The following is a 24015-nucleotide window of genomic DNA, read 5'->3' on the forward strand; positions in this document are numbered from 1 at the left end:
GAAAATAATACAGAGGGGTGGAGATGGGGCGGGAGCTCAGAGCACTGCTCCCGACTCTTCCAGCCTCCTCCCCCTGCAGAGAGAGATGCCGTATATCGGCTTCGCGTGAAAACCCAGCCGATTATACGGTCGTATGAATGCAGCCTAAGGAAGCTTTTCGGTTTTATGTAAATGGAGATTAATTGTAAAAGGAAACGTTCTGTAGCTTCTAATATGTTCTTTAAAATCTCTCTCACAATTTTTAATCTTGCTGCGTGCTATTAGTGGATGTAAACACTAGACTAATCGTTGTAACAAAGCCTCAGTTGTCTAACCCCTTAAGGACCAGGCTGTTTTGTACCTAAAGGACCAGACACTTTTTAGGGACTTTACTCATGCGCTGGTTTTACTGCCCTTTTTTTTTTTTTTTTTTTCTTCTTGACCTACCAAAATTATTTTTGCTGCATTTTTTTCCATTTACATATAGGGCTATTTTTTTTTTTTTTAAATACATATTTCTTTATTTCAGTCTTTTTTTCCATTTTAGTTTTTATTGGGGGTATAAAGCTAAATTTGTTTAAATTACTTTATTATAGCGTAAATATACTATGGGAATTGGGTACCTTATTTTGTCTCGGGCGTTTTGATAAATAATATGTATGGTTTTGAATTACAGGGCACATACGGCGACTGTTTTGGTTGACTTTGGGTCATTTTTTTTATGTATATATCTTTATTTTATTCTGTAATTTAATTTTTTTTTCCTTTTTTTTTGTAACTATCTTTAATATCTGACACCCCATCTTTAATATCTGACACCCCATGACCTCATATAGGACCTGTAGGGGTCATTCACATTTTTTTTTTTTTTTTTTTTAAATCACACGTTTTTTTTTCACTGTAGCTGGGGAATTCACAGGAGCCCCCAGTTACAGGGAAAAATCTTCCCCAGTAGTGACAATAGTCATTATTGGAGCTGATCAGGGTCTGCTAGGAACCTGCAGCTCTGCTCTAACGGTGGCACCTGGCTATCATGTGATCACCGGGTCCCATAGTGGAAATTATACTTCCACTTCTTAGTACATAGTGCTTATTGAGCGCTCTATATCCAGGAAAGGAGGACGACTAACAGCTGACAAACTCCTACCTGCTCCTGCTTGGTTGCGAAGCAGAGACTTTAATTCTGTGCCGTATTTTTGCTGTCAGCAAGGATTAAAGCCCCAAACCAAGTGCTGTATATTTAGCACACTTGGTCCTTAAGGGGTTAAAAGTATCTTAGGATGTGAACATGACTGTTTCTATTCACTGACAGCAAGCAGAGCCTTAGATGGTAAGAAATGAATATGCAAAGTATATTAGAAATTCATATTAGTTGTTTTTTTTTGTTCATTTTCACTTGTAATACGACTACATCTGTTGCAGGGAAGGGATCAACTGGGAAGCTATTGATTGGATGGACAATGCCGAATGTTTGGACTTGGTGGAAAAGGTGAGATCTGTTCTCTGTTTCTGGAAGGATCATGTGCAGACTGAAAAATGTTCTTGCTTGTCCTGCCATCCATAATTCATACTCCTTCTTCTCTCTTTCGTCGTGTCTATAGAAACTTGGCTTGTTGGCTTTAATCAATGAGGAAAGTCGTTTTCCCAAAGGCACAGACTTCACCCTGCTAGAGAAGCTCCATAACCAGCATGCTGTAAGTGCTGCCAGCTGACTGATACATAATTGGGTCTTTGTTCCTTGTGCGTCTCCTGTCATTTATTTCAGAATTTATTTCTACAGTGTGACAACTTTTTTAAAGATCCTAAATCCCGCATCAATTAACTTCTTAATAGTAGCCATGACTTTGTGTGTCTTTTTTTTTTTTAATCAAGTCCTCCCCACAAACACAGTTTTATGATAACAGTTTGTCTAATTGAAGCTGCCACTGGAAGGGGTTTACGAAAGGCAAATTTAACATTGAGTTAAATAGGGGTATTTAAATGACAGAAAGCTCCACCTAAAGTCCTATTTACACTGGACGATTGTGGGGCAAACGATGCTCATCCCTGTGTCTCTGCGCTCCCGTGCTTCTGCAGGGGATGCGGGGCAGTGCAGGAGAGTTCTCTCCTCTCGCTCCCCTGCCCCTCTCCATTGAGATTCACAGCGGCCATTTGCTATGGAACAGCGTCTGTTTAAACTGCACGATGAGCGATGATCTTCCATCACTCCTTTTATGCTGCATAAAAGATGAGCGATGAAGCTCATTGTCAAGTTTAAACAGCCGCTGTGTTATGTGAAAGAGGGGCGGGGGGAGCGAGAGGAGAGAAATCTCCTGCACTGCCCCGTGCACCTGCTGGCCGCTCCATGCACGAGCCAGCTGTGCTAGCTCCCGTGCAGGAGCACGGGAGCGCAGAGACACAGGGACGAGTGTCAGGCATAGTTTGCCCGACACTCGTCCAGTGTAAATGGGCCTTAAGGGCATCTGCAAACTGAGGGCTCCTATACACGGGTGTATTTTACTTCAGTATTTTGTGAGCCAAACCAGGAGTAGAGAGAAAGTGTAATGGAAATATTTGCATTTCTTCCATATTTTGGACCCACTCCTGGTTTTGGCTCACAAAATACTGATGTAAAATACCCCCATGTGAAGGAGCCCTGAAGCTTATATTCTTCAATGCCTTCCCAAAATATCCCCAACCTCTTCAGAAACTCCTCTCACTTTTTCAGTGCAAGTTTTTGTGACCTTTTTGTGGTCAGTTTCACACAAGTTCCCCGAAAATCTATGTTGATGATTTCTGCTATAATTTAATACGCGACTTCTGTTTGTTTTCTAGAACAACCCACATTATGTAAAGCCAAGAGTAACGGAGAACCAGTTTGGCATCAAGCACTATGCAGGCGAGGTAAGGGTGTGAAATATCTTAAATCCCCCTGATCCTGGCGCACAGAGTAACCAGTTCTGATGGGGTGCGCACACGGCGGAGTTCAGTGTAGATTTTTCCACACAGACTCTGCCTCTAAAACCTTGGTGGAAATCCGAGGCTAAGTGAAGTATTTTGCTGCAGACCCACACATTGATTTAGTCCTGTGAATGGGCAAAACCCATATGTGGAAGATCTGATGCAGATCCATGTGTAATTGGGTTGAAAACTCCTCACATGCATTTTGCCCATTCACAGGGGTGAAGGCAGGTTTACATCCACATCAGATCTTCCATTCAGAACCCCAGTTGCTGAATTCCATTAAAAAATGCCTTAACCCCTTAACACCACAAAGCTAAAGTTTACGGATGTAGGGTACTTAAAGGGGTTGTCCGGCCAGAAACATTGCATGTCATTACTTCTGTTTGCCCATTTCCATGCACTTTGTAATATACATTGTGCATGGAAAATGAAGCAAACAGAAGTTTTGGGCACCCCTTCAGCTAAGTCCAAAACTTCTGTTTGCTTCATTTTCCATGCACAATGTATATTACAAAGTGCATGGAAATGGGCAAACAGAAGTAATGACATGCAATGTTTCTGGCCGGACAACCCCTTTAACGCCATCGGAACGTAAGCTTATGTCCTGTGGATGGAGCTCGTCGCGCAGCGGGAGCTGGCTGTTACTGATAGCCAGCCTCCCGCTGCAACAGCGGAGATGCGTGAGGACAGCGATCCCCGCTGTTAACCCCCTACATGCTGCGATCTATGTAGATAGCAGCATGTAAAGGGTTCACAGAGGGAGGGTGCTCCTTCTGTGACATCATCGGACCCCCGTGATGTAATCGCGGAGGGCTGACGGGTTGGCATGGCAACAGGACACCAGATAATTTTGTGCTGTTCAGCCACTGGGTGGTGTTTTCTTGCTCCCATAATGGAGTATGAAAGCGCAACCTTTTAGCCCCGGATATGATTTAGCCCTACTTCAACATAGAGTATGCGGCTTGACTGAGTTTTGCCATGTTTCTTAGAGGTGGGATCCATTGGATTCTGCCGTGTGCACATACCCATAAACGCCAAGAACATTCAAGACCAATTTTTAGCATTGTACAGGTGTGCTGTGCAGCTGCCTATCGTCTGGTTCTCTGTCCTTGTCCTTTTAGGTCATGTATGATGTGATCGGCTTCCTGGAGAAGAACAGGGACACGTTCCGTGATGACATTTTGAACATGCTGAGAGACAGCAGGTAAGATTATTGGAAGATCCACCACGTGGGGGCATCTGACCCAGGTCCAACATGGGATTTAAATGCATCCCCATAAACTTCTGCCTTCATTACTTAGGTTGGATTTTATCTATGATCTATTTGAAAAAGTTTCCAGCAGATGTGGGACGGAAACATTGAAGATGGGGACACAGAAGAAAAAGCCAACAGTTAGCTCACAGTTCAGAGTAAGTGCCGTGCTGATTGTTCAACTTGCTTGTATCCACACTCCTATTCAATAATATACTAGGAAATTAATAGTAGCAATATATATCTTTACGGCAGTCTGTCTGTTTTTGATGCAGAGTTCCAAATCTCTTGACTGACTGTCTTAAGAGGAGGCTTACGATATATACTTATTATTTGGTTCAGTGTATAACAGTATGCAGTGAGCTCCCCCTAGTGGTGTCTGCAGGCAGCCAGAACGTTGTTATATAACTCTACTACTATAAGAGGGATTTGGCGAAGTGTATCAGAAAAATGTTCAGTGGATCTGACTGCTAAGCCGCCTGCAGACAGGCGGAAATTCCGCAGTGGGATTTCCCGCGGAATTTCCACCCTTGGAAGTTGCCATAGGATTGCGTTAGCAAACACAATCCTAGGCAGACGGCTGCGGTTTGTCCGCACAAAATCTTGCGCGGCAAACAAACCGCAGCATGCCTTATTTCTCTGCTGGGCTCGCAGAGCCCGCACAGAAACGTCAGTGCCCAGCCACGGGTGACTACGCGCTGCTCTCTGCAGATGGTCGGGTCCGGCGGCGATAATCCTCGCCGCCGGATCCGACTCGCCCGTCTGCAGGCGGCCTTATAAAGATATATTGGGAAATCATTGCAGAATGTTGGATGTAAAAATGATGTGATGATAAAAGGTGGAGATTCCCTTTGTATTTATTTGGTACTGAATCAGTGAGCGTGCAGACAGTTTGCATATTTTGGTCACTGCTCTAAAATCATTGTTGGTATTGATCTAGTTTTCCTTAACATTTTTTTTAAGGAGTCCCTCCACTCGCTCATGGCAATGCTCAATACCTCCAACCCCTTCTTCATCCGCTGCATAAAACCCAATACAGAGAAGGTGAGTACAGCCATGTACCATTCGCTACTCCTCTAATTCTATTTACTCTAGGATACTAATCTTATCCTGACATTTATTTATCCTCAGTCTTATTACTTGCAATTCAGGAGTCTAGAACGCTGTTCAAAATTCTGCATCATTTACAAAAATGTTCAGATTTTGTTTAAAAGTTGTTTTTTTTTTTTTGCTTTTTTTTTATTTAGGGGTTGTACCAGAATTGCACGTCATCTCCTATCCACAGGATTGGGAATAATTTGCTGATCAGTGGGGGTCTCACTGCTCAGACCCCCATCAATCCTAAAAAAAGGGGTTCCTATGTCCCCCTCTTCTTGTCACTGTGGGGATACTTCTCCTACCCACAGTGAAGTCACAGTAAACGGAGCAATGGCTGTGAAAACACAGCTGCCGCATTGTTTATTTCAATGGAGCTGACGGAGATACCAGAGTGCTCGTACCTCAACTACCCCATTTCCCTGAAAATAAAACCTATTTTGAAAATAAGCACTACCCTGATTTTTGGGAGACTTGAAATATAAGCCCTTCCCCAAAATAAGCCCTAGCTGCATTACATAAAAAAGGCAAAAAAAAGGGAATGCTTACCTAGCAGGTTTAGTCTGGGTCATTCCGCTGCTGTCCGGAGCTCCGCTATGTGTCCTGCAGTCCTTATTCACCCATAGAAGATCACTTCTTGGTTACGGGATTCATAAATCCCACCTCCAGGAAGCGATGTCTGTGATTGGTTCTCGAGCACTGCTCAGCTAATCAATACGGCGCTTGATGTGAACCAAAGCGATGGCTGTGATTGGTTCATTGAGCGCTGCATTGATTGGCTGAATATTGGTAGAAGAAGCAATCACAGTCATCGTGTTGTGGAGGTAGGAGTTATGAATTGGCCAATCAATGCCGCAGCTCAGCATATGTGAGCTCCGGAAAGCAGTGGGAAGGACTTGGACCGAGCCTGCTAGGTAAGTATAATACAACATTCCCCGAAAATAAGACTTAGTACCTCTTTTGGGGCAAAAAATGAATATAAGACAGGGTCTTATTTTTGAGGAAACATGGTATCTAAAGCAGTCTAGTTGAAAACTAATGGAGTGACAGCGCACTTGCTCGACCAGCGCTCCATTCAATCTCCTTTTCCTTCGTTTTTAAGATTATGGGGGTCTCTGCAGTGAGACCCCAACTGATCAGCAAGTTATCCCTTCACATCTTCTCAGTGGGTCAGTACAATTTTGGTGATGCCAAGTTAATATAATTTGAAATTATTAAAAAGTAAATAGAATTATTTTCTTAAGCAATATTTTGCCGCCATATTCTGCGATCTGTAACTGTTTAACATCTTTCATCGATTGGGTTGTGTGAGAGCCTTTTTTTTTTTTTTCGCAGAGTGAGCTGTAATTAATTTGGGAAACATATGTTGTCTCGCTCACTTTATCTTAAAATTTTTTGGGAACTGAGATAAGAAAAAAAAAAAATCGCAATTCTGCATATAATATCGGACTATTTTAATAGCTGATAGCCGCTGGGTATGGAGCAGATGAGGCTCCCGAGCCCACGCCATACACTCTTCATGACCGCGTGACATAAATTTACATCAGGCAGTCGTGAAGTGGTTAAGATTGTTTAGCCGAGTCTGCTAAAACTACTTCCAGTCTGCACAGTGCTTTGTCAGCTAAACATCCTGGACCCCAGACTGATACATTTTATTTACATCGATACATTGTAACGATCGCGTGTGAGATTTGTGCTTCCGTCTGTAGCTCAGAGCATGTAAACAAGCCCTCAGTCATTGGTATTGGGTCTATATAAGTTTTAAAGGCTGTATTGGAAGGGAATGTTTGTGTTCCATGGAAGCAAGCAGAGATCTTACAAATGGTAAGGAATTAAAACATAAAGGGGGAAATTTGCTAAATCTGGCATTTCCTGCATCGAGCTTAGTACAATGTATATGCATGGTGCACGGAATACATGAAGAGCCACAGGTCTCTTCATGTATAGAGTGCATTCCCGGTAACTCCATGTACCTAGACAGAAATGTACACCAGGTCTGACTGGGTGTACATTTCTGGTATAATTTTATACCAGCTCCTGGCGTAAATTATACAAAAATCTGTCAGTCATGGATTGCCCCTCCCCCTCCCCCCCCACCACCACAACCACCACACACACACACTTTTTGAAGAAGTGGTGGGGCTGACGAAGAAATGAGAAAACGTGCAAAATTTGCGCAAATATATATTTGCGCAAAATTTACAATTAGAAAAAAAAAAGCGAAAAACGTTTTATAAATGTGCCCCAAATTATTTAAAAGAGTTACAGAACTTCTCACACAAACATCGAAGCCCTGCTAACTGATTTTACCCCTTTATTCATTAATCCTTTTTTTTTTCTTTTTTCCCCTTTTAGCTGCCAGACCTGTTCAATCCAGATGTGGTCCTAAATCAGCTGAGGTACTCCGGAATGTTAGAGACGGTGAAGATCAGGAGGGCAGGGTATCCTGTACGCAGGCAGTACCCAGAATTCATGAGTAGGTGAGCACATACAAGGGGCTTATAGATTAGTGTTATTACTGTTATAAGTGCCCATACAAGAATGTTCCCAGTCACTGACAGCAAGCAGATACACTGAAAGCAGAAAGTATATTAAAAAATTACAGAATATTCATTATACAGCAATTACACTTTATTAGCATAAAACTGGAAAAGTCCTTGATATAAGCTGTGCTATAGGATGTATAGCTTTAGGATAATTAGTGGGACTGGCACTATGTGTCATCTTTGCATTGTCACTTTAAGGTGGTGCTGACCTTAATATTACTGTAATTTGGGGAATTGCAATTAAAAAAAACTTTTTCACTGATTTGGAATTTATTGTATTGAAAAATACTGACACTTAGAAGGGTTTTCCGGACACAACATGAAAATTCTGAAAATACTGAAATCTAGGAAATACAGCTCAGTAGTAGCAACCTTTTTATCTAGCGGTTTTGGACCCTCTTCTTTGTGCAGACTCCGATCTTCTGCGGTGTTCACATACATTACTTCCGCAGTAAACCAGCAATAGACTGTTACCTACAACTTCCAGCATGCATAGAGCTTGCCTCACAGCCAGATCTGTAGCTCCGCCCACAGCTCACAGGTCCTACAACTTACTGGCACCAACCTCCCTGCTGAAGCAGACAGACAGGACTTTCCAGCACTCTGAACTGGACATGAGCAATACAGTATGATTCTTCCTCCCCTGTCCTCCCATCATGCACTGCTCAAAGAATATTGGAGCCTATGGACAGGGAAGAAAGTAGCAAATGCGGACAAGATGTTAGAGGAAGTGGACATGTTTTTTTGAAAATAATGAAATTGGTTAAACCAATTACAGTGAACCTATTATAGAATGACTTATTGTGATGCTGTACATTAGATTATAAAATGTTAGTCTGTGACTGGAATACCCCTTTAATTTTTTTTGTATTTAGGTATAAGATGCTCCTGAAGAATATTACTGGTACCGATGATGATCGGGGAAGATGTGCAGCTTTCCTGCAGACCTTTGATGACTCCAAGAAAGAATGGCAGCTTGGAAAGACTAAGGTAAAACACCAAAACAGGATGTTATACCATTACTGGCCTGCAGCCACCACTAGCAGGAGTTTTGTGTAATGCTGGTTTATTTTTTAACCCCTTGAGGATGCGGCCACTTTTTCATAACTCTTTTATTTTTCTGTCAACCTAACCACATAAGGGCTTGTTTTTGGCAGGATGGGTTGTATTTTCCAGTGGCAGAACTAAAAAAAAAAAATTTCTAAGAACAATTGCACAGTTTTGTGGGGAGGATATACATTGTATAGCCTGTGGCGAAAATCTTAGTTTTCCCATCAACGAGTTTGTATGATTTATTTTTTATATATATAATATTTTTTTTTTTTTCTTTGAGACCTGATGAACAAAAGAAGCATGATTTTGGTGTATATATTTTTTCTGGTAGCATTCACTGTGCAGAATAATTTAATCAAGCTTTTATGCATGTGGCAGGAGCAAATACACGTTATGTTAAAAATGTGAAAAAGTTATTTTTAAACAAAATTTTATTTTTTGTAATAGAAAAAAAATATTTTTTACTTTTTTTTTGTGGTCCTCATAGGGTTCTTGAACTAGCAATTGTTTGATTGTTTATACAGTATATCGCATTCCTGAAGTAATGCAGTATATTGTTTTTCTGAAGGCAATCTATTAGACTATCTATTGGACTATATATCTCAGGAATGTCCCCACAACATTGCCACACGTCCGGGGCCTACCCAGTTGTCAGATTTATCACCAATAGAACATGTATGGGATCATCTGGGAAGCCAAATTCAACAACCTACGAGCTTGCACGATCTAGAGGCTCAGTTACAGCAAATGTGAAGCGATATGTGGCAGGACACAATACTGAACCTGTATTCCTCCTTGTATTCAAGCTAGAGGCCCAACAGGGCACTAGAGCCTCCATGCCTGGACGTATAACATCTTGTAGCCAAGCTAGGGGTGGTACAACAGGGTGCTAGAGCCTCCCTCCCATATCACATCTTGTATCCAAGCTAGAGGTGGTACAACAGGGTACTAGAGCCTCCATGCCTGCTGGTATCACATCTTGTATCCAAGCTAGAGGCGGTACAACAGGGTACTAGAGCTTCCATGCTCGCCCGTATCACATCTTGTATCCAAGCTAGAGGCGGTACAACAGGGTACTAGAGCTTCCATGCTCGCCCGTATCACATCTTGTATCCAAGCTAGAGGCGGTACAACAGGGTACTAGAGCCTCCATGCCCGCTGGTATCACATCTTGTATCCAAGCTATAGGTGGTACAACAGGGTACCAGAGCCTCCATGCCTGCTGGTATCACATCTTGTATCCAAGCTAGAGGCGGTACAACAGGGTACTAGAGCTTCCATGCCCACCTGTATCACATCTTGTATCCAAGCTATAGGTGGTACAACAGGGTACCAGAGCCTCCATGCCTGCTGGTATCACATCTTGTATCCAAGCTAGAGGCGGTACAACAGGGTACTAGAGCTTCCATGCCCACCTGTATCACATCTTGTATCCAAGCTATAGGTGGTACAACAGGGTACCAGAGCCTCCATGCCTGCTGGTATCACATCTTGTATCCAAGCTAGAGGCGGTACAACAGGGTACTAGAGCTTCCATGCCCACCTGTATCACATCTTGTATCCAAGCTATAGGTGGTACAACAGGGTACCAGAGCCTCCATGCCTGCTGGTATCACATCTTGTATCCAAGCTAGAGGCGGTACAACAGGGTACTAGAGCTTCCATGCCCACCTGTATCACATCTTGTATCCAAGCTTAGAGGTGGTACAACAGGGTATTAGAGCCTCCATGCCCCCTTGTATCACATCTTGTATCCAAGTTAGAGGCGATACAACAGGGTACTAGAGCATCCATGCCCACCTGTATCACATCTTGTATCCAAGCTAGAGGCAGTACAACAAGGTACTAGATCCTCCCTACAAGGGGTCGGTTCTCCATAATAAATGATCCTTTTTGCTCTGATCTTGTAACCACTTACTTATATCACTGTTACAATCACACAGATACAGTTTCATCCGCTCTGACAACTTCTTCTAGGGGAGAAGTTGTTTTGGACACTGACTGGAACATATCGTTGCCATTATTCGATAAATATAGTACTATATAGCGGCCATATATAGCTTATGTACCATGACACTCTCGCTCTGCCTCTTGTATACAGCATGGATTTAGATCCGTTTTATAGCTGTGGTGGAGCTTCATCAGCAGTAGCTGTGCTGGTAATTCTAGTTCTACAACAACTGGCGCTTTATACGGTGCCGGTTAATGGTTTAGTGATTGGAATGAGCTTTGTATTAGTGTTGGATTCTCTTCTGATGAAACGTCTTGTTAAATATTCTGCTGGTTATGAAATGAGCCTTGTTTCTGTGCTGGGAGACAGTCTCTTTGTTAGAAGTGATAAACCGCCATGACTGATTTGTTTGCCCTGTGACGGCGGTGACTACACCCTGTGGTATGAGGCTGTGGGCCGGGGGGTTTGTGTGGGTCATAGGCGAGGTGACATCACATGGAGATATGTCAAAGAAAGAGCTGGCGGGGAGTCACATGTAGCTCGCCCCAGTTGGGTGGCACAAGCCTGGAGCTGGTGGATGCCTGCCATGCCTAAAGAGTTACACTGGGCTATTGTGGAGGGGATCTGGAGCTTGTTGCCTCGGGCATGCTGCACAGAAAGCCCTTTGTTCTGCCCAAGGTCACAGGCTGCGCCTTTTCTGTGTTCGTAGTTGAGCATTGAATGGGATGCGTTCTTGTAACAGTCAAGAAGTGTTATTGCAGTTAATATTGTTCTTAACCCTTATTGTGCAGCGTCCATCTGCGACAAATATGTCCATATTGTCATGTGGTCAGATGAGGAGTTGTACTTTTTTTCATTATGCAATGATTAAGCTACAAACTGTCTGATAATGTATCCACACGGCGAGCGTAATGTAGGTCCAAGCAAATCTGACCTACGTCGTACTCTATTTTACTGCGATTGTTCTCAGTAAGAGAAACCAAGTAATATTGTAGATATGATGCCTTTTAATGGCTAACAAAAAGCTTCCATATCTACTTGGCGTTCTTCCTCAGGCATTAATAGGATATTTCTGCAGAAGTCTATACATGCATATCGGTGGGCCTGTCTCATATCTATCTAATCATTAGAGAAACTGAAAATGAATGGAGTATGCAGGACAGCACTCCGATGTCAGAGGCTGTTCTACAAATGTATGTTTCAGTATGCAGGACAGCGCTCCATCGGATCCTTTAAAGCAGAGGTCCCCAACTCCAGTCCTCAGGGACCCCCAACAGGTCATGTTTTCAGGATATCCTATGGTAAGAACACCTGAGGCAATGTCTGAGGACCGACAATTACATCACCTGTGCAACACTGAGGAAATCTGGAAAACATGACCTGTTGGCGGTCCCTGAGGACTGGAGTTGGGGACTCCTGCTTTAAAGGATTCAAGAGCTCAGCATTCCCTGGCGCTCTAATTGAAGGGAATGGAATGGACTGGCGGCGCACCTACATGACCTCTGCTTTGTTCCTTTTGACAGCCGGCCGAACCGCCTTTCTCTGGATTGGTGGGGGTCTCAGCGGTCGGACCCCCACTGATAAGCTAGTTCTCCACTATCCTGCAGATGGGGATAACTTGTTCCAACAGGGAATATCCATTTAATGCATGTGAATGGCCTATGTGATTGCACCATAGTCAGCCCTGCATCTCATTACATGGCAGTAATCACTGTGTAGCCTAATATGTTGATGCTGAGTATAGCTAGAAGTATAAGGCTGCCTATAGAGCTTAGATAGCAGTTGGCTGATCGGTCGCTCATCTGACAGTTTTCTCACCCAGCATCTGCCTAGATGTGCAGGTTTGGCTGAGCATGCGTGTGTTCTGAATGTGGAGAGGAAAAATCTGCTGCCAGACACCTCCGGCGGCAGCTTATGTGCTGAGAACATAAGGATCAGGCAGTTGAAATCCAATTTCCCTTGATCGTTCTTTCCTGAAATTTGCCATTGGGGTTGTGGTCCCATAAACATTAGCTGATAGGCAGGTTTGTGCGGTGTCCATTAAATGGGTATGGCCACCTGAAGGCTAAAGGGACTTCTACAAGTACCCAACAGTTGTCCCACGGCTATCACCACTGTGCTTTTACACAAGAGCAATAGTCTGTCAGAGAATGGAGGTGGAGCGCGCAGGGATCCCGCCGCCCGCCTCCAACTTTTGAACAACTCATGTTCACTTCAAATGAGCGAGAAGCTGCTCCATAGTAGTTCTGCTTCAGCTCACTGAAACGGAACGTCTAGGGATTACTAAATGACATCTTGATCAGTGCCCAGTTGGGGGACTGTGTACATAGACCGATAATCGCCCATGGTCGCTTATTTGACCACTTAGTCGGGCTGTGTTTTTGTATGACTCCACCATATCTCTGCTGTCAATAGGAACATAGTCTTGCCAACCTTTCAGTAAGATCGTGTAGCCATTGGCTATTGTAGCTGGGTGGTGTCTCAGCCGCAAGTGGCTTTTGATATTCAGCCTAAAGTTACACAATTTATGTATCCTAAAATACAGACCCCAAAAGTAGTAATTATGGGGGCAAGGAGTTTTATGGATGTCTGTCCGTTATCCCATTTAAGGACCCTACAGTCACCCTCCGTCATTTGTAACAAATTAAAGTGGTGTTCTTCTGGAAAAACCCTTTTTATTAGACTCTTCCACAAACTGTAACTTGATCATGGGTTGTCCCTCTGCTGCGACCTGCAGCGATCAACAAGACCAAGCGTTCAAGTCCCCTGCAGCACCACCACAGGTGAAATGTAGTATTGCATGATTTCCATTAAAATCGGTGGAACATAAGTGTAATGCAAAACTATTCTAGGTCCTCCAGAGCAAGATACACTTTTTGAAGCCATCAAACAATAGACAGGGTCCACTTATTGACTTGTGTTCTTTTCTAAAGTAAATAACCCTTTTCAGGAGGGGCTAGACCTCAGGTTCACCCCCGTTATATGTTGCTTTGTTCAATATTGTTCTTATTATGCCTGCACCCCCTCCTTGCTCTAGAGCATACGTACTTGCACCTACTTCCAGCCAGCTCATTGACTCGGCTCCATGTGCTTTTTCTCCCGTCGATTGTTTGTGAACGGAAGGAACAACTTCTGGAAGGAAGCCGGGAGCACAAGGAGGGGGGCAGATTCTTTGTCGTATTTTTTCAACCAAATAAAACAGCTGCAATCACTTGTTCAGTATAGAGAACCAAATGCTGCTCGGAGGGTAATGAGTGCTGCTGGGCACTGCCACCTACTTGGGACCCTTTCCATGGTGTTTGTCTGCAGATCATTACGCCTGTATTTTCCAAGCTTGTCCTGTGTTCTTCATGTCTGTTTTGGGGGTCTTTTGGTGGTTTGTCTCAACTCTGGTGCATCTTGTATGTTTATGTTGCTTGCGTGTGTCTGAATCTCTTCCTGCAAACCCATCCTGTGTGTCCTATACAGATATAGTTGTGCTGAGTTTGTCATTTAGCACTTTGGGCTGTATTGTATATGCGCTGTAATCACTTAGTAGTCTTACCTGCCGTCATATAGCAAATCAAAGACCGTAACTTTGTAGGATATCAACATGACAAACTCTTCTCTACTGGTATCCAAGCTTAATTTATAGTTTGGCACAACTGATCATGTCAAATTAGTAGATTTGACATAGGACTGCAGGTAAATCTACCATACTAATACCGAGAATTTCCAAATGGTGATGCCCTAGAAGGTAAATGATGTAAGAGGACATGGTACAGTATGATATCCTGAAGATTGGTAGCAACGGACAAGCTCTGTTGCATCTGACTAGCTCTTCTATGCTACGTGTAACAAACTCTGCTTTGCTACGTCTGACAATTTCTGTTGCATCTGACAAGCTCTGCTACATTTGACCAGCTCTGCTTCATCTGTGTGCTTACTGCTAGTGTGGTGCATTCCCTTCTCATGTGTGAATAGTGACCAGCCTCGCTCACTGACTCATATCTTTTCGATCACCCCCTACTCCTCCTCTGCCCAACCCCTCCCCATAGCTCCAGGCTTCTCTTGGTGCTGCAGGGTGAGAAGTACAGAGCGGCACAGATCACACTGCTGCTATTCCCACCTGTCATATGGCTCCCATCGCCTCACTCAGAGGGGGTCTTTGCTCACCCACAGGTGTTCCTGAAAGAGGCTCTGGAGCAGCGTCTGGAGAAGAGTCGAGATCAGAAGCTGAAGAGGGCAGCATTGGTCATCCGAGCCTATATCCAGGGATACATTGCCAGGTAAGGTTTGTGCGCTCCACAATAACGCTTTACATTATATTTAATGACATTGAAGATATTCCCGAGGCGGAGTAGTGCATGCATATCACCATTTACCAGACATGGTCCAACTCCTGAGCATGTGGGGTTCATCAGATTCATCCATGTCTGCAACAATGGGGAAGTTTTACTATTGTGCCAATTAGAGGAGTACATGGTACTAGTTCAGGCTTAAGTCAGATGTAATTGTCCCCCCCACCTTCCCTTCTCAAGTCATATCAAAAAAGCAATCTCTATATATGTATATTGCACTGATGAGCAGTCTGCCTGTATTCTGCTTGTGCAGGAAGCAGCAAGATAGCAGCATACCCAGAAGAGCTCAGTGAACAGTACTATAGCAGAGCTGAGCTGGGTACGCGGCTACCGGCCCCAGGGCCGAGCTGGGTACGCGGCTACCGGCCCCAGGGCCGAGCTGGGTACGCGGCTACCGGCCCCAGGGCCGAGCTGGGTACGCGGCTACCGGCCCAGAACAAAATAATTGTGTTACGGGGACTCAAATGGACTGACAGCAGCACCTCAGGGGAAAAGACAGAGCCAGGAGGATAATTCATGTTGCTCCTCTGGCAGTTGCCTCATGCAGGAAGATTATCTGGACAGGCTGACCTAAGAGGGGCAGTTTTATGTAGACTCAGCCATGCATGCTACAACACTTTTGATAAACCTCATCCATTGTTCTTAAGTAATTCCTGCAGTTCTTTCATTCCATTTATCCTGACCCCAAGTGCTTTTAGTCTAATTTTCCCATCACATACGTCTATGTGAGTTGGGAGGGGTATCATCACTCCTTAAGTAGAGAACCTAGAAGGTGAGTGAGTAGACTTATAAAGCCATTCTGGGAAATATATGCAAATAAGGAAGATGGACCAATACCTCTGCACCTATGAGATGGCAGCATTTCTGCGAATCAACGTTCGACCTTTAAAACAATGATTGGGAATTGAAACCCAAGCCAGAATCCATACACAGACAGCTGTTTTTCGGGATGTTTGCCCTTCATCAGTGTCCAGTAGGATTTTGGCTTAGCTAGTTAGAGGCCTTTGCATGAATGGCCTTAAGTCTCCTCACTGACCTTCTAGGTGCTCTCCTTAAGGAGAGTTGATGCCCCTCTTGACCCACATCATAGGCCTCTTGCTAATCAAGCCAGGATCCTACTGCACACTGATGAGGGTCAAAACCCCGAAACAGCTGTCTGTGTATGGATTCTGGCTTGGTGTTCAATTCCCAATCTTTGTTTCAAAGACCTGTATAAAGGGTCGGACATTGATTTGCAGGAATGCTGCCATCCAATAGGTGGCGCTGCAGAGGTATTGTTCTATCTTCCTTATTTACATGTACTTCTATGTATAACACATAAGAACATTCAAACTATTGAGAGAAGAAGTAGAAATCCTGACCGTTTCGGCAATGGTGACCGTAGATTGGAGGTAGGTGACGGTGATAAATGCATTGTCCTATTTTTAGTCCCTGCTGTTACTTGGGGTCAGCCGGCAGGATGCAGGACAAGGTAATGTTTTTGTTTGACTAATAGGATTCAGGACGGCGCAGTGTTTGTTGCTGTAAGAAATCAGTGCAGCGGAGAAGAGGGGAAGTGATATGAGTCACATGTAAGATGCAAGTACTTTCCTGTTCCTCCGTCCATGCAAGAGTCATCCATAAATAGTAGCTCAAATGGGGAAAAATTAATTATGCAGGTACTACCTTGACCACGGCTTGTGGAACTATGGAGATTAGTGATTTAATAGCCTGTCTCTCCTGACAGTTGAGGTAGCTTAGGGATTATTGGTGATGTCCCTTTTTGTCTGGGGTGACTAAGGGACCTTTTACCATTCAAAAAATGGTTATATCGTGTGAATTTGATTGGTTGGGTTTACATTGAACAATCAATGATTGAACGACAAAAGATAATTCGTTCTCTACTTATTCATTGTTCATTTTATGCAAGGATAAAAAAAAATCCATCACCCATCACTCATTCAACTCGTTACATGTAAACAGCGATCGTTAAGTCGTTAATTGAGCAAGAAAATTTTAACAATTTTATCTGCCTGTACAAACTGGCTGTACAAGCAAATTCTGTCATTGTTCAATTGTGCAAACCATTTCTTGCTATGTGTAAAAGGACCCCCCCCCCCCCCCCTGGTGGTCAAAGGGGAATAAAGCAGTTCATAAAAATGCTGATGTTAAGGGGTTAGAGCAGGAGGTTGTGGAGATGTGGTTAATATATTTGTTGGTGTAGGTTAAAGAGAGGTTTAAGTTAGCATCTCTGATGGTATAAGATATTGAGGTGGTTATATCATACATACTGCCCCTTATGTACAAGAATAGAACTACTATAATACTGCTACCTATGTACAAGAATATAACTACTATAATACTGCCTCCTATGTACAAGAATATACCTACTATAATACTGTCCCCTATGTACAAGAATAGAACTACTATAATACTGTCCCCTATGTACAAGAATATAACTACTATAATACTGTCCCCTATGTACAAGAATATAACTACTATAATACTGCTCCCTATGTACAAGAATATAACTACTATAATACTGCCCCCTATGTACAAGAATATAACTACTATAATACTGCCTCCTATGTACAAGAATATAACTACTATAATACTGCTACCTATGTACAAGAATATAACTACTATAATACTGCCCCTATGTACAAGAGTATAACTACTATAATACTGCCCCTATGTACAAGAGTATAACTACTATAATACTGCCCCTATGTACAAGAGTATAACTACTATAATACTGCCTCCTATGTACAAGAATATAACTACTATAATACTGCTACCTATGTACAAGAATATAACTACTATAATACTGCCCCTATGTACAAGAGTATAACTACTATAATACTGCCCCTATGTACAAGAATAGAACTACTATAATACTGCCCCCTATGTACAAGATTATAACTACTATAATACTGCCTCCTGTGTACAATAATAAAACTACTATAATACTTCCGTCCTATTTACAAGAATATAACTACTATAATACTGCCTCCTATGTACAAGAATATAACTACTATAATATTGCCTCCTATGTACAAGAATATAACTGCTATAATACTGTATCATGTGTACAAGAATATAACTACTATAATACTGTCCCCTATGTACAAGATTATAACTACTATAATACTGCCCCTTGTGTACAAGATTATAACTACTATAATACTGCCTCCTATGTACAAGAATATAACTACTATAATACTGCCCCGTATGTACAAGAATATAACTACTATAATACTGCCTCCTATGTACAAGAATATAACTACTATAATACTGTATCATGTGTACAAGAATATAACTACTATAATACTTCCGTCCTATTTACAAGAATATAACTACTATAATACTGCCCCTATGTACAAGAATTTAAACTACTATAATACTGCCCCTATGTACAAGAATATAACTACTATAATACTGCCCCTATGTACAAGAATATAACTACTATAATACTGCCCCCTATGCACAAGAATATAACTACTATAATACTGCCTCCTATGTACAAGAATATAACTACTATAATACTGCCTCCTATGTACAAGAATATAACTACTATAATACTACCCCTATTTACAAGGATATGACTACTATAATACTGCTCCCTATTTACTAGGATATGACTACTATATTACTGCCCCCCTATGTATAAGAATATAACTACTATATTACTGCTCCCTCTATGTATAAGAATATAACTACTATATTACTGCCCCCCTATGTATAAGAATATAACTACTATATTACTGCCCCCCTATGTATAAGAATATAACTACTATAATACTACCTTCTATTACAAGTATATAACTACTATAATACTGCCCCCTTCTGTACAAGAATATAACCACTATAATAGTTCCCCCAATGAACAATGTGGTGGATAATCTCGTCCACATTATTACTCTATGGAGTATATAGGAAGAGCAGGAACTAAGACATGGCTATTGACAGTGTCCTTGGTGAAATTGATCCACTCACATACTTCCTCCCTCTCCTTGCAGGAAGCAGTATAAGCATATGCGTCTGAGCATCATCACAATTCAGAAGAATTACCGCGCTCATTTCTGTAAAACAGCATACCTGAGGCTCCGACACTCTGCTCTGCAGCTTCAGAAGCACTGGCGTGGAAGGACTGCGAGACATCTGTATTATCAAATGCTGGAGGAGGAGAGGAGACGGCGAGAGGAGGAAGAGAGAAAGCGAAAAGAAGAGGAAGAAAGACGGAGACAAGAACTGGAAGAGCAAAGAAAGATGGAAGAAGAGCGGAAAAGAAGAGAAGAGGAAGAGAGAAGGTAATGGGTCTAAAAACTCTTCCTACCATTCGTGGATTGGTTGCAGCTCCAATTCTTGTATAGCTATCCATAAACTGTGGTTACTATGAGCAGCACTAATTGCTTAGTAATGCACAATAGACACACTCTTCATAAAATCTTTTAAAAGACTCAAGTTCTTCAAATATCTTTCTTGGCTTGAGTTGGTCTACTCTATCTGCTAATGCTGCTTTTTCATTCTCTTTTAGAGAGCAGGAGAGACTGGAGGCTGAGCTCAGGGCTGCGCAGGTGAGTCTTGCAAATGCACCCTTCATGCTTTCCCTTGTAGATCATTTATGCACTGGGAGAAGATAGCGGTCCATACCAGCTTGGTCAAATAGGTGTCCAACCCCATGCTTCGGCAAAAAAACAAAACCAATTACCACCATATTTCCCTGTTCTGTTATCAGCAATAGACTTATGCTGGACCTTCTAGACTTCACCCATCCAATAGACTTACTAAGACTTGGGTCTTAGTAAGTCTATTGGATGGGTGCTCCCACACCTTTCGGCACATCGGATGACAAAAGAATATCATCGTTAAAATCAAAGGCAACAGTTTCAGCATCATCCCATGAAAGATCGACCATACGCCAGACCTCAATAAATGTACATTGCCAAGTGATTTTTTTTTTTTTTTTGGCCACTTTTTGAATTTCATGAGCTAGCGATTCTTGTCAGTCTTGTCTCAATGAGGCATAGAAAGTGTCCAGCAAAAGGGAGTCTGCTTTTTGGGGCGTGGGAGTCGAGTGGCCACGTACCAGAGTGATGATACATTTCTTCATTGGTAATACAATCCTTCTCCCATCCAATAGTACATTTTTAATCACTCCTATTTCCATGTGCTTTACATATTTGGCAAGAACATCTACGTAGTATTAACCCTTATGACATTTATTTCTAGGAAGAACAGGAGAAAGCCCGGAACCTGGAGAACCTTCTTCTACAAGAAGAGGAAAAACGACAGATGGATGAGATTTTGAGACTTGAAAAAGAGATCGATAGACTGCATCAGCAACAGAAGATAGACGGAGTGTCCATCACCTGTGTGGATACCCGTAATGAGTTGACACGACAGCGGGAGGAACAGATCCATAAGCTAGAGAAGGAAGCCTCTCGGGTGGCTCAAGAGTTCTTGGAGCTGTTGGACTTTGGAAACTTGGATGAGAGCGCCAACAGTGTGGAGAATGGAGTCGAAGGAAGTTTGGTGGCACCTTTAGCTGAAGAGGAGGTAGATGAAGGATTTCATGCAGATGATGAGATGTTACCTCCTCCACCCCCAATGTTGTTGTTGGATGAGTATGATGATGTCCTTAAGACCAGCGAGAGCTTCTCAGAGAATGGAACCTACACGCAAATTCCAGGCAACTCTACTGATTCACAGGTGTCCCCTCTAGAACCTCCATCTACTCAAGATGTGTATAGCGCCCTTTCTGACAAATCTGAGAGCATTTATCAATGTCTGTCAGATGTCCAGAGTAACAGTGAAGAAGCACAGGAGCCCATCTACAGTTATCCGCCTGATGTGGAGTCAGACTATGACCATGAAGAGTTTGATGAAGGTCCACCAGGTTCTACTGATGCCAGGAACTCAAGTGATGGTCACTTAACTGATGAAGAGATTCTTCGTATCTCCAAACCTGGTAGCTTTGGATCACATTGTGGCAGTATGGATTCGGTGAGTTTTCCGGGCCAAAAATAATGTTCCCTACTGGCCAGTTCTGGTCTTGCCTTGTTATTGGCCGAAGCTTCTGCATTTCGTTACTTGTCTTGGGTTGATGTGTATAGTTCTGTTTTTTCACTTGCTATATTGACTTTTCTGAGCTCATCTGTATTTCAATGGCCACAGAAAAGGTTTTTAATGTTACTGTACTTGGATGTTAGTGTTTTGCCTGAGTTTTGCAGGAAGTGTTTGTGCTGAGATTACAGAATGGTTATGAAAAGCCTCCGTTGTGGACGATTGACATTTATTCAACATTTTTGTTGTAGTTCTTGGACAGTGATGAAGAAGACAGTCATATTGACACCGATGAAGAGCTCATGACCTCCCGTGTCACTCTGTTTAATGGAGGAGGCCCACCCTATTTTCACAGTTACCTGTATATGAAAGGTAATGGTTTATATGTACCTAACAGATCATTTTAACGTCATATATGTTATATTGCCTTTTTATTAGACTGTTACCTTGGAAGTCGTTATAGGGTATAAAACTGCTGGGCAATTTAGACATCTGTTGGTAATCTGTGTGGGAACAGATTAGGACATGTTGAATTCCCCTACAGCACCTCCGCAGGAGAATTAAAGCATTACACTGTTCTCATTGAAATCAGTATATTGTCAATGTAATGTACAGATTTGCCAGATACTCCAGACAGGTCGACTCTTTGTAACAGTTCTGCACTCTAATTAATAGATGAAGCAAACGGGAGAATCTATAAAATCAAAATTCCATGAAGCGACTCTGTTTTTTGGGATAAAATGCTGTCCTGAGGCAAGGGGGTATATTACCTGCAGTTGTTGCTGTTTTCTGCCATTCCTCTGGTTTCGGGCCCTGTTTTTGTCTGTCACAGATGGCTGTAGCAATTTTCTAACTACCTAATGCACACTATGCACTGCTCTCTGATTGGCCAGTGTTGATCACATGAGCAGTTATGGCCAATCGGAAAGCAGGTAGAGTGCTTTGGTAGTCTAAAACTGCCATTGCACTGTGCAGATTAGCTAGACTGAAGATTGCGTTGGCCACCTTGGATAGCCAAAAACGTGATAGATGGCAGAGTACAACTTCTCCACATAATATTCCCCCTCCTTACCCATGACAGAGTTTTGTCCCAAACCTGGAGGGTTGCGTTAATTGATTTTTCAGAACTAGACAAGCCCTTTAATTTACCTTGATTTCAAAATATCGAAAAGACTAGAAAGTTATGTTAAATGAACTCTCTCTATCTACCCTGCCTTTGTTATGCAGTTAGCTGATAGCAGGGAATAATAGATTGCGCACATTTCAGACAGTAGAGAGGCTTATTGTAGTGTTCGTCAATGGGAGAACTGACAAGAAGTCGAGGAAAATCTCTACCCCCAAAATCTATCCAGCAATGAAAACCTCTAGGAACATCTCCATACATAGGTCTGATGCTGTGACTGAGGTCAAGGCTCTTTTTTTTTAATAGGTTATACTAGAACGTTCTACTTGGTGCTCCTTTTAAGGTGTTTGCATGCTGCTAGATTAATAATTTGAAGTTTGGTCACAATAGTGGGTTTTATCAGTCTTGTCCTGTCATCGTTTCTCTGGTCCAGAGTCGTGGGTAAAGCAAAGTGGGGGACTGGTGGGGAACCAGGAGGTGGTGGCACAGACAAGCCGTGCTGCCACGGCCAAGGTATTTGGCCACAGGGGTAGAATAGCAAACTTGAGAATTTGCTCTTAGCAAAGGAAAGCCTAGTTCTATTCATCGTAAAGCTACAACAAACTGTTCTCGTCTTCTTTTTTTAGCTGGTGGCCTTATGAACATGTGGCGACGTCGGTGGTGTGTCCTCAAAGACGAAACCTTCATGTGGTTCCGGACTAAGCAGGAGGCTCTGAAATCAGGCTGGCTCTACAAGAAGGGCGGTGGGATGTCTACGTTGTCCCGACGCAATTGGAAACGCCGCTGGTTTGTGCTACGAGAGTCCAAGCTGATGTACTTTGAGAATGATAGTGAAGAACGTCTAAGAGGCACCATTGATGTCCGCACAGCCAAGTGAGTCCCAGGAGAGCTGGAGGCATGCATTGTATATTATATACAGAGTATATGCCTCTGATAACTGTGTGCTGTCATTTTAGAGCCATCATTGATATTCATGAGAAGGAGAATGCTCTGGATATTGTTACAGAGGAGCGAACGTATCATATTGTTGCAGAAACTCCAGAAGATGCGAGGTAAAGGCTACATTATAATATCCTCTTATTCACTGCCTACTATAACGCCTAAAATATGTTCTGCACTTAATGCTACATTTGGGAGAGCCGAGGCTGTCAGAGTGCGAGCTCTTTCCATTCTCCATAGTAGCTCATGTGGAAAAGGGTTGTCTTGATTATGATAAGGTGCAAGTTGAGCCTTATGTAAATTTAAAGCTTAAAGGGGTTGTCCAAGTTATTTAAATTTGTAGCTAAACTGGTCCTGTATGGTGAAAAATAACAAACCAGCTAATACTCCCCACACCCGGATCCCTACTGTGTCCAGTACTACTGTTGCTCTTTTTCCTCAGATGGTCATGTGATCTCCATTCTGACCAGCTCAGATCTACTTGGGGGTTATGGATTCATTTTCTAGTCAAATTCTCAGCTTGTGTAAGATCTACCACAGAAACTGCCTAGAGGGGGACATATGCACTCCTATCAGTTACTGATGATCACACAGATATAATAGTGGAGATCACAGCTTTTCCTCCTGACTGTAAACGTATGGGCTGTAGAGTATTTAAAAAAATATAGAAGATAATGATAAACTACCTCCACCCCTTCCCACAGCAGGCAGAAATGGTATAGCCTCAGCTAATGCATCATGGGATAGAT

The 24015-nt window shown here is 42.6% G+C and overlaps 1 protein-coding gene across 1 annotated transcript in view; it reads left to right on the forward strand.

The window, feature by feature from the left end:
* The window catches only part of LOC136576338 (unconventional myosin-X-like), a 103634-nt gene that overhangs the window by 62057 nt on the left and 17562 nt on the right, over nt 1-24015 (forward strand). The window contains exons 14-28 of the mRNA XM_066575540.1: nt 1402-1468; nt 1581-1673; nt 2794-2862; nt 4044-4126; nt 4224-4332; nt 5138-5218; nt 7625-7749; nt 8691-8805; nt 14981-15087; nt 19158-19448; nt 19676-19715; nt 20371-21144; nt 21456-21576; nt 22954-23200; nt 23284-23379. Coding sequence (XP_066431637.1) covers nt 1402-1468; nt 1581-1673; nt 2794-2862; nt 4044-4126; nt 4224-4332; nt 5138-5218; nt 7625-7749; nt 8691-8805; nt 14981-15087; nt 19158-19448; nt 19676-19715; nt 20371-21144; nt 21456-21576; nt 22954-23200; nt 23284-23379 — 2418 coding nt within the window. The remainder of the gene's footprint in view (nt 1-1401; nt 1469-1580; nt 1674-2793; nt 2863-4043; nt 4127-4223; nt 4333-5137; nt 5219-7624; nt 7750-8690; nt 8806-14980; nt 15088-19157; nt 19449-19675; nt 19716-20370; nt 21145-21455; nt 21577-22953; nt 23201-23283; nt 23380-24015) is intronic.

The sequence above is a fragment of the Eleutherodactylus coqui genome, chromosome 8 (assembly GCF_035609145.1).
Source record: "Eleutherodactylus coqui strain aEleCoq1 chromosome 8, aEleCoq1.hap1, whole genome shotgun sequence".
NCBI classification, from domain to species: Eukaryota; Metazoa; Chordata; class Amphibia; order Anura; family Eleutherodactylidae; genus Eleutherodactylus; species Eleutherodactylus coqui.